At 43.7% G+C, this 11,269-nt stretch overlaps 1 protein-coding gene across 1 annotated transcript; it reads right to left on the bottom strand.

The window, feature by feature from the left end:
- Positions 1 to 519: 519 nt before the first annotated feature.
- LOC123371881 (interleukin-8-like) lies at positions 520 to 5,251 on the bottom strand. Its single transcript, XM_045019761.1, has 4 exons — positions 4,987 to 5,251; positions 4,062 to 4,194; positions 2,595 to 2,678; positions 520 to 1,166 (listed from the first exon to the last, which is right to left on the bottom strand). The coding sequence occupies exons 1-4, from the start codon at positions 5,048 to 5,050 to the stop codon at positions 1,133 to 1,135; spliced, it is 315 nt and encodes a 104-aa protein (XP_044875696.1). The 5' UTR covers positions 5,051 to 5,251; the 3' UTR covers positions 520 to 1,132.
- Between the last annotated feature and the right edge of the window lie 6,018 nt (positions 5,252 to 11,269).

Genomic DNA, 11,269 nt, shown 5'->3' with positions numbered 1-11,269 from the left:
CCAGCACCACATCCCTGTGGCCCCCTGAAGGAGGGGAGCGCAGAGGGCTCCACGTGCTGCCCTCACCTGTGGGTACCTCCCCCGAAGCTCCCATTGGCCGCAGTTCCCCGTTCCCAGCCAATGAGAGTGCGGGGCGAGGTCTGCGCACAGAGCCCTCTCCCCACCAGGGTCCGCAGGGACGTAGCGCCGGCCGCTTCCAGGAGCGCTGGAGTCCCGCAGTCCAGATCTGCTCCCCCACCCCCAAAGTGCCACATCTCTGCTCCTCCCCCTCCTTCCCAGCGCTTCCCATCCCCCGCCACCTAAGAGCTGTTTAGCAGCGCTTAGGCTTTTCCGGGAGGGAGGGAAGAGGCAGGGCAGGGACAGGTTATTTATTATTTGTACTGGAATAGCACCCCCAGCCGTAGACCAGGACAGCATTGTGCTAGGCGCTGTACAAATTGCAGATGGCTTTGCCAAAACTCCACAGAGTCATCAGCACTAGATTAAAAGGAGGACACAATTATTGTAAACTGTGAGCTTTAATTGAATTGCACTTGCTTCATAGCACACACACGAAGAGTACATTATAAAAAGTTAAAAAAGATTACAATCTGTTCAAAGAATACTTTGCACTGAAAGTGCTTCACATTTTTTCCAACAGGGTGGAAAGGGCCCTTTAAGATATACTACGATTTAAAATTTACTAGCAAGCAAAGAACTAGGTAGGGATTAATATTTGGGAAGTTTTGAATATGCATCATGGAAAAAGGACACTGAGGAATCAAATGCAGGCTCATTACATAATGGCTCACTCTACAAATTCTTCTTATAGCAGATGCCATAATACTTGGTAAACATTAGTCCATTTATTTCAAGAACCTGAAGTGGTTTGATTTGCTATTACTCTTTCATGACTCACGATGCATGAGGCAGCACATTGAAACACCGAACAAGAAATCTGACTCATGTAAAAACAGCTCGAGCTTTTCTGAAAGATGCGAGAGGGGAGCAGCGCCTAACAAAAGTTGCTGCTTGTTTAGAAAGAATAATTCTGTGGGCTGAGCAAGACAAAGATAAGAAGCAGCAAAAGCAAAATTAGGAAACAGTCAGGCTGTGCCCTCCATCCTTTTTCCTTCTCAAGTTGTTTACGCTTCTATTCATTTTGTGAGGAAGGTGATTGTTCCTTTCTGTAAGAGGAAAAGAAGAAAAAGTGAACGCAGAGAAAGTGGGTGTGCTGTTACAGCTGAACTACTTGACCTTGTGAAAAAATCACTCAATCTCTGTGCCTTGTTTTCCTATCTGTAAGATGGGGGATAAAGATGGTCTCAAACTTTATTTAGGACCCGACTTAATTACATGGAAAAAAAACAAACCAAGCAATTGTGATAATTATCATGCGCACAGAGCTTTTCATGGCCATCCATTGATTTTTATATAAGCAAGAAATGGGACAGGCCTGGAGTTTGAGCTAGATCATTGTATAGAGGGTTAGGGTTAAAAAAACAATGTTACGTCTCATTTGAAAATAGACGGGCAGCATGTAAAACTTTCCTGACCAGACTTTGTTAGTAATAAAGCTGAACAATCAACTTTGTTCTAAAATGGCCTAACTGATAAGATAACATTGTCTCAGTGGACTTTGCCTGACAATTTTCGTCATTAAATGAGAGTTTACATTACTGGTGTAATGCTTTGTATTTTATTCCTCAAGAGTCAGGAATTGAGAAGTATTCTCACAATAGCCTTTATCTTAACCATGCTGTACATCTTCTAGATTTTATATTGAACAAACATTTTAAAGATCCAAAAGTCAATGCTCAAAAATCAGGAAGGGAAATATCCCTGTTAAATGTTAGATCATGAAGGGTTGGGTTTTCAAAAGCCTTCAGCATTGGCTTAAATCTGCTCCCACTGGAAAAAAGTCCATAAGTCATTTTTTTAAAAGGAAAAGTTCACAGCTCTTAGCTTTGAGCTTAAAACCTAACTGGTTGCAAAGCCAATCAAGTATTAGTACATAGTTTACAAGCGGTTGTTCTGACTTCCCCAAAGTTATCACTTAATTTATTTTTCTAATAATAAAAGAATGAGTCTAGTCCTCAGCGTAGACAGATGGTCTTGTGGTTAGAGCACTCAGCTGGAACTCAAGATCCTGGTTCTACAGTATACTTGCTTATGCAATTTAACAAAGGTCACACAATGAGATAAAGGGCTTTCATGAGTTGGTGTTGATGAATCTTGCTCAAACTTTCCAGGATAATTTCTTTCCTGGCTGAGACCAAGCAGCGGACTGCAGGCAGGAAGGATTTTTCAGAGAAGTGTGAGCTTGATAAAACAGAGGGTTAGAATAAAAATTCAAATATAACTGGAACTACAGCTTGTGCACTCAGACTGTTGTATAACAAAGCATTAACTCAAATGAGGCAGCTTCATATAGTGAGGCTTCAAGATCAGGTCTCTTTAGTCTGAACTGCTACAACTCAAGGGGCAGTTCTGCAAACTCTAATTGCATGAATAGTTCTTACTCCTGCAGATGGTACCATTGATGTCAGACTACTCATGAAGAACGGTTGCAGGAGTAGATCCTATGGCAGGCAAATAATTTAAATGAGACTTACTGGTTACGGATCTTAGTCAGCAATTTCTGCATCCAGGGGGCCTTGGGATTCACACACAATTTCTGCCCTGATTTTAGTTTGAGTCTGAAAAAGAAGTGGAGTTTAAGCTTTCATTAAATACTGTGCTTTCTTCAGATAATTTATTAGCAGCAATAGCCATCCCTCAAACAGGCAACTTATGGAGCAGACTTCAAAGTACTGAGAATGTAGAGGAATGGGCAAACAGAAGTAATTTCTGCATGACATGAGGACGAGTACAAGTTTTCAACTATTCAAAGCACAACAAAATTTCAGATTTAACTCGTACCACATGTGATCAGTAGACACCTCTTTTAAAGCCCCGACTCTGCAAAGTCAGTGAGACAACTTGCAGTTACACATGTATAAATTCACACATGCCTCATCAGGGCCTATGAGTAGGGATTTTTCAACATAACACGTAACTGGGCAATCAAGATCATTTGTGTGATTGAAGGAGGGAGATCGCTGGGCTGATGCAAGTTCTAGCACATGTATTTCTACAAATCAAATAAATCCCATTCCTTTGAAATAACTAGCTATGAGCATATTTTGAAAGTGTTAGATGCTTTGGTCACATACGAGTAGCACACAGAAGCTCATGCTACAATACGTCTGTTAGTCTATAAGGTGCCACAGGACTCTGTCGCTTTTTACAGATCCAGACTAACACGGCTACCCCTCTGATAGCTGTAGCTGTTTCTCTAGAAAACAGAAGGGACCAAACTGAAATACTTTCTCTAGTTCTCAGTCTCAAACTTTGTCTCAGATAAAATGGGACCTGGGTCCCTATTAGTCTGACAAAACCAACACCTGATTGAGAAGTTTTTTCCAAACCAAATCCCACTCGTTTCCATCTCCACTTTAAAGTGTATCCCTAGTTCTATGGTCTCAGAACTGGGCTGGAAATCTGGTGACCTCAAGCTCTTTGGGAAGATTTCCAGTACTTCCTGAATCTATACAGGCTGAGAATAGCACAAGAGTAATTCCTTGTGGTGTTTTGGTTCTTCCACTTCCAGTCTGGGCCAAAGAACAGGAAATGCAGAAGCACATGAAGTTAAAAACAACAAAATTAAAAAATTCAGCATTTAACACGTTTGATTTGAATCTGTCCTTACTACGCTGGAACCAGTTCATGTAGCTGGGGGGGAGGGGGGGAGAACAGTTCAAGGCTGTAGTTAAGCCAACAAGATTTTATACATGATTTTCCCGAGTGCTAAGTCAATCCTGTGACTTTGGGCATTAAAACCTACTCTTTGTACATTTTATATATAAATACAAAAAGTGACCCAGTGTATAGCTACGTTGTTATATGGAAGCTGAAATGTAAAGGTATATCCTGCGTCAGTGTATCTACTTTAGTTATGAAGAGGGCACCAATTACACTTACAATTAAAGGCTTGGTGCATCGAGGCTAGTTAAAAGTGAAAAGCAACTTATGCCACTTACATAATTTCTGTGGTTCGGCAGGCACCCCCAAAGGGAATGATCTCAATACTCTCATATCTCCTTGGCGAGATGAAGTCTGAAGTCTGCTTTGTGCACCTGCAGCTCTTATAGGAACCGTTGGTTTCTAGGATAGCTGTGGAGCAAAAATTCACCAAATTTATAATTCAGGGATAGCAAGAGTAAGTATCTTACACTTAGCTAGTGCGACAGAGAAATCCTTGCTTTCTAGTATGTTATTAAGGGAGTTTTAGCCACAACTAAGGGAAATAATTATTATACCTTGTATTTCTAAAGCCCCTTCCATTGGAGGATCTCAATGCACTGTACTGACTAATGCATTGGTCCTTGCAGTACTCCTGTAAGGTAGGTGGTATTATCCCTATTGGACGGATGGGGAATTGAGGCACAGCGGGTCAGCGTCTGTTGCGTTTACTCCATGAGTAGCCTTATTAAAACAAATGAGGTAATTGGAGGAGTAAGGGCCAGATTCTTAAAGGTATTTAATGACAATGTTGATTTCAATGGGAGTTTGGTGAATTGAAAAATCCACTAGGTGCCTTTCTGCATCTTTAGGTGCATCTTTTAATTAGCGTTACAATAGTGCCTAGAGGTCTCAGAGCAGGTTCCCTTTGCGCTAGGCGCTGTACCTACACATAAGAGAGTTTCTTCCCCCTCTCGTCCTTTATGTAGATTGTAAGTTTTGAGGCAGAGAAGCACAGGGAGGTTAAGTGACTTGCCCAAGGTCACACAATAGGTGTCAGAGCTGGGAACAGGACCCAGGTCTCCAGACTCCTAGAGCAGTGCCCGGTCTGCAGGACCTCACATTGCAAATCTGATAGAGAAAACCATTTTTAACGATTACCTTACTCTTTCAAGATGAGTGAGTGTAACCCCTCCTGCCTCATCAAGAAATGAAAGTACTTACCTGCATAAACAGAGTGACAGATCACCAGCAGAGAGACCAGCAGAACAGCAGTGTGGGATTTCATTCTGGCTAGAGTTGTCAGTTGACCTCTCAACAGCAAGTTCAAGCTCAAAGTTTGTCTGAGGCTTTTGGTGGAGAAAAGGTTCCTATTTATTTGGGAGGTTCACACTGTGGCAAGATCAGCAGGATTCTATTTTTAGAAAGCAAAGCCGAGAAATGGCATCATCACTCTTCACGGGCTGCTACCCAGTTATTCCCCTGAGACTAATTGCTGAATTAGCAATATTGCTGATACAAATCAGCAGAAGGAATTAATATGTATTTTGCTGATTTTAGAATCAGCTAAACAGTAGAGGAAAACACTGCATAATGGAAGAAAACCCAAATTACTTTCCTTACATAAGATATCGAGATTTTCTCTGTAATATTTCACGCCCATGTTTACACTAAAGAATTGTATTGGTTTTATGTAATAGTGCCTCCACATGTGTAAGTATTTTATAACCCTACAATAAATATCTTGTCTACTTTTCTGTATTTTACAGTACCAAGCAAAATGCTAACAGACATCTCCTGTCCTGAAGAGCTTATAGCCAGACTCAGACATTACAATTCGCACTATGTAGAATCAGTGAAGCACACATTCAATGGATTAAAAAATGGCTAATTGGCCTATCTCACAGATTGTGGGGAATCATCATTGACCGGTGGTGTTTCTAGCAGGACTCTGCTAACTTGGGGATGACAGACTGGTGGCATAATATATAACAATGAGGGTGGTGACTTGGGCCCATTCAAACAAAGTGCATATAAATATAGCCCAATGTAAAAGTTATGCATCTAGGAACCCTACAGGATGGGAGACTGTGCGTTAGAGCATGGTGACACCAAAACGGTGCTAGGAGTCAACACGGATGAGCAATTCAACATGAGCTCCCCGTGTAATGCCGTGGCAGGAAGCTGATTTGATCCATGGATGTCGAATCAGGGGACTGGTGAACGGGAAGGTGATGTCATCTCTGTACGCAGCACTGGCGACAGACATTGGAATGACGCAGCCAGTTCGGGTGCCATGTTTTAGAAAGAGGTTGAAAAAAATCAGAGGGTGCAGAAACGAGCCACGAAAATAATTGGAGGGTGGGAGAAAACACCTTGCAAAGAGATGGAAAGAGCTCCATCTGTTTATCTGGTACGCTGTATGAATTGAAAGGTGACTTGGTAGGTCCCTTCATGAGGAGAGAATACTGGGTAATAAAGAGCTTGAGAATCTTGCGGAGAAATGTAACCACCACCCCTGGCTGGAAGCTGAAGCCAGACACATTCAAATGAGAAATAAGGCAAAAAAAAAAAAGGAACAGTGAGGATGATGAACCATGGGAACATACTGCCAAGGGAAGTGGTGGATTCTCCACCTCCTGATGTCTTCATGTTCAGACTGGATGCCTTCCTGGCAGGAATGCTTTAGCCACATAAGTTATTGAGTCTGTACGGGGATAATTGGGTGAAACTTAATGGCCTGTGGGGTTCAGGAGGTCAGACTAGATCTAATGGTCTCTTCTAGTCCTAAAATCTGTTAAGTAACCTCTGGAATGTGACTAACATTTATATTCAGTTGTATGAGTCTCCTATTTGGTATCCTTCTCAAAGCCCCACCTCCTGGAGTCATGTGGTGATGGGCAGGACTCAGCAGCCAAGGTGTCCCTCCTAGTTCACTTATGTTCCTAAAATCTCATCCTTCAGGGCTTCAGTCAGTCATCTATAAGGATCAAGAAGTAAACTCCCTCTCCTCTGCCCCCAGTCCAACGTATTCATGGGTTTGTCCTCTGATGCATTAAAGAGAGCTACAGCTGGAGGTGGGACTATGCATCAGGTGGGCTAGTGCTGTGAGGTGGTACCTGAGAATTCAGTCTGCTGGCTTGGTAGGCCTCGCTCACGTGCTCAGGGTCTAACTGATCACCGCATTTGGGATCAGGAAGGAATCTTTCCCCAGCTCAGATTTGCAGGGGCCTTGGGGATTTTTTTTTTTGCCTTCCACTGCCATGTGGAGCATGGGTCACTTGTTAGGATCGTCCAGGTATCCCACTAAATCAGTTTCCTGCCACTGCCGGACAGGGCCACCCAAAGGGGGGGGGCAAGAGGGGCAATTTGCCCCAGGACACACAGGGGCCCCCACAAGAGTTTTTCGGGGGCCCTGGAGTGGGGTCCTTCACTCAGTCCAGAGGGGCCGTAAAACTCTTGCAGGGCTGGGCCCAGGAGCTTCTTCCGCTCCCAGTCTTCGCCGGCGGGGGGTCCTTCTGCTCCGGGGCGGAAGGACCCCCCCGCCGCCGAATTACCGCTGAAGTTCAGCTCGATCTTCGGCGGTAATTCGGCGGCGGGAGGTCCTTCCGTTCTGGGACCTGCTGCCGAAGTGCCCCAAAGACCCGCGGCGGGGGCCCCCCGCTGCCGAATTACTGCCGAAAACTGGGCTGCACTTTGGCGGCGGGTCCCGCTTCGGCGGTAATTTGGCGGTGGGGGGGGCCCCCGCCACAGGTCTTCGGGGCACTTCGGCGGCGGGTCCCGGAACGGAAGGGCCCCCCCGCTGCCGAAGACCCCAGGCCCCTGGAATCCTCTGGGCGGCCCTGTTGCCAGAGCCTGGGGTGTTGATGCATGTTAGAGGCCTTCCTGTTCTCTGCCTGTCACACAGTCCCCTGAGGGCTGTAATACTTGGGTCTAATTCTGGTGGTTGGGTTTGGTGTTATTCAGTGATCTGTGACATAGAGGGTCAGACCAAATGATCTGACGGCTCCTTCTGGCCTCAGATTAGGTTCATAAGTTACTTGTGTGACCCCTTGCTGCAGTATCTGAGTGCCTCTGTTTTCAATGGGATTTGTCCTCACAATACCCTGTGACAGAGGGACATGCTATTGTCCCCCTTGCAGTGATACAGAAGGGAGACACAGAGAGACTGAGTGGTATGGCCAATGTCACTCAGGCACAGCATGGATTTGAACCCCCGTCTCCCTGGTATTAGGCTCCTCCCCTAACCATTGGACCATCTTTTCTCAACTTACTTTTGTTCAAAAAGTTTCTAGCCCCTCATGATTTCGTGTGAAGAAAAGTTTGAAAAAGTGACCCCTAAACTCTCAAACCAGAAGGCCACTAAAAAACCAAATATATTGTAGAATGTTAATTTTAAGCCAGGTTCATGATCTGGTTGGGGAGGTTGGGGGCAACTCACGCCATTTCAATGTTCAGGACCAGAAGCACTGCAACAACCTGACCAAAGGACCCTAAGCCAGCAGGGTGCCAGGAAAAATGGCGGACTTGGCAGGAAGGGGTCAAGCACTCGAACTCCAGCCTCATCATAGTGGCCAATTTGTGCCAACTGAGGGTGGGCTCAATCTAGTTCCCTCTCTAGAGGTGTGCAAACCACAAGCTATCAACTCATTTCAGAGCCTGCTAGGGTTTAAGTACTCCAGGAATCTAACTTCCCTGAACTTCCTACAGGAAGCAGACCCAGATGCTAATGACTTTTGGATACTAATGATATAGGCTGTTTTTTTAACAGAAGTCTGTGGATTAATGGTAAAATGATGAGAAAGGAAAACATTCATTGGAAAATTTATTACAAAGTATCCCGATTTTACATACACGGAAATATTATATACGGACATACACAACTTGTACCCCTCCTAATTCCAAGGATGCATCACTGTACGTTTTAGTGGTGCCACAGTGTTCATTTCACATCCTACTTTGTGAGTATGGACCTGCTAATACAATAACATGACCATCAACTAGAAAAATATCAAGGTTTCCAGGAAAGGCGCACAACTCTGCAGTTTTCTGAGGACACGGATTATAATACTCCTCACCACTGTAACTGCATCCTTTGCTGGCCAAGTGAAGCCTTTAAAATGGTGTGTTGAGAAAGCACAAATGACTTGCCAGCTGCGTCCAATTTTGAGTGTGTCCTGCTGAATCCCTCAGTGTTTCCCTTGAACCTTTTAAATTTGCAATAAGACTAAATAAGGGATGATCTCTCTACTGCAGGAGCATACATGATTAACTTCTCTTTGCCACGTGGGTGGGTTTCTAGTGTTTGCCGATCTTTAACAGCAATCAGATGTAGACCCTTAACCCACTATTGGAAGAACCTGAAATAGTCCGTTTTAATTCCGTCTGTCTGCTTGTCTAATATCCCAGAAAATCAGCTTTAACTGTGCAAATGTTGAGACCTGTCTTTCATTCCCTACAATTTGGGGTGAAGGGTGGAAGCTTTAGTTCTGATTTCAACCTGTATATCATGTGGTCACTACTACATTGTTTCATGCTACATGGCCTATTGGGAGCTAATGGCAAAGTGGTCTCAATTAACAACAAAGCAGAGTTGCGTGAAAGATAGAAAGCAAAATTGGATTTTAACAAATCCTTACAACACTGATCAACTCCACCACAGAGCTGTTGGTTAGCCAAGTCTGGAAGCTAATATAGACCCTTGTTGTCCTTACATAGATGGACTTCCCTCTGCTATCATTTGGAGGTCTGTCTACACGAGAACTACAGGTTTGGACTACATTTAGCATATTTCACAGCTGGGTAACCCCAAAACAGTATTCTGAATTGTAATAATTTCCCTCATCAGACTGGGGACACCCAAACTGGAGTCATTTGCTCATGTGTTTTGGAGCAAAGAAGAGGTCTCAGGTCTGGAAGTGACACAACTCTACATGGTGCACAGTAGATATATAGATTCCCAAATGCATAAGTAAGTGTTCAGTTTCTTGGCTGTGATGAAAGTGAATAACTAATGAAATATTCACAAGATGGAGCAGATTAGTCTGACTCATAAGACAATTAGGTCAGCATTTATCAGATAATGACTATGCTGTATTAGTAGCCTTAAAATGAACCCAAACTTTAGATAATTAAGAATGTATGTTATTGTCATAAATAAATAGGAAAATTGGTTTCCCAAAAATATTTAGTTACATATTGAACTACAATATTTGTTTGCATTTTGATAGGTCTTTTAAAAATGTGATCTTAGCTCAGAGGACTTAAATTAAAACCCACAGTACATTTCACTAGAGAAAGTTGTCACTGCTCACCCCTTTTACTCAGCATCAGGGAATTATGTAAGCGTCCATCATTTAACTGAGATCTACCCGGACATAAGTCTGAGAAGATGAACTCAGCCTCAAGTCAGCCCCAGCTAAATGGCCAACCATGGATGAACTCGAATGGAGACAAAAATCAAAACAAAATTGCTCAGAGAATTTTCAAACTAACAGTCTTGTTAAAATGTTTGCTGACTGTTAATGTCTGATGTGGTTGGACCACGTGAGGAGGCCTCTGATTCCTGCAAGTTATCACATCACTGTACTAAAATCACTGCACTTAACTGGTCAATTTCTAGGCGATTCACTATATTCTGCTGAATAGATTCAGAACAGTGCACTTGTGTCATAGGCCCCAGCACGCTCACAGATGTGCCCGCAGCTCGAGATTTGAAGCAGAAGGCTCTGGGTTCAGTCTACACGCCAGCCTTGCTGTTCTGAACGGTGCTTGTGCAGAAACATCATGTATCTCACGGTACTGCCCAACGTCCGCAGATGAAGCCTGGGGCCTCACTGGACTGTCACTGCTCCGAACAATTTAAATTTAAAGACAAGCTGCAATAAGTGAGTAGACGGGGGGCAGGAAGGAAAAGGGGGTTACGCTGATAAGACGATTGTAGAACGATGTGCAGAACACGGTGGTTTCAAGTCATGTCGATGTTTTTTTAAAAATTAATTCACCATTTAAATAAACCACAAAGCACTGTCATCTCCCATAATTCCCACCCCCCTCTCACCAGAGAAAGTTAGTGCTCACCCCTTGTTTGAGCTCCCAACTTTTAGCATGCAAAGCCAATCTTCAAGCTTAACAGTTTTACCCCACGGTACATGACAGCACAAAATAGAATTTGATGAGGATTTACCCAAGCAATTTCCCAATTCCTTCAGAATTTAATAGTGAACGAGAGCCTTATGGTCGGTGCTTATGAAGCACCCTATAGAATTTAACAATTATACCCCTGCCGCAGGCTGCGGCAAAAGAACCTATCACAAGGCTCTCATTCACTATGAAATTCCATAGGGGTTTGGAGTAATTTGCATACAACCACATCGGGCTCATTCTTAAATTGTCCACCTTTTTTTTTTTATATATAAAGGAACTGCGACGTAGGGTTGGAGTAGAGGACATGGGTTTGCATGTGACGCTGCCCCCCATTTGGGAGGGAATTGAATTTTGTCTCCCC

The sequence above is a fragment of the Mauremys mutica genome, chromosome 5 (assembly GCF_020497125.1).
Source record: "Mauremys mutica isolate MM-2020 ecotype Southern chromosome 5, ASM2049712v1, whole genome shotgun sequence".
NCBI lineage: Eukaryota > Metazoa > Chordata > Testudines > Geoemydidae > Mauremys > Mauremys mutica.
This window is presented reverse-complemented; position numbering and strand designations above follow the sequence as displayed.

What these genes read in the sequence shown, in the direction of transcription:
- LOC123371881 (XM_045019761.1), bottom strand. Translation starts at nt 5,050, where the DNA reads ATGAAATCCCACACTGCTGTTCTGCTGGTCTCTCTGCTGGTGATCTGT. An exon ending in TGCCGAACCACAGAAATTAT is followed by an intron (nt 2,679 to 4,061) that starts GTAAGTGGCATA and finishes CTTCTTTTTCAG; the next exon opens with ACTCAAACTAAAATCAGGGC. An exon ending in CTGACTAAGATCCGTAACCA is followed by an intron (nt 1,167 to 2,594) that starts GTAAGTCTCATT and finishes TTCCTCTTACAG; the next exon opens with AAAGGAACAATCACCTTCCT.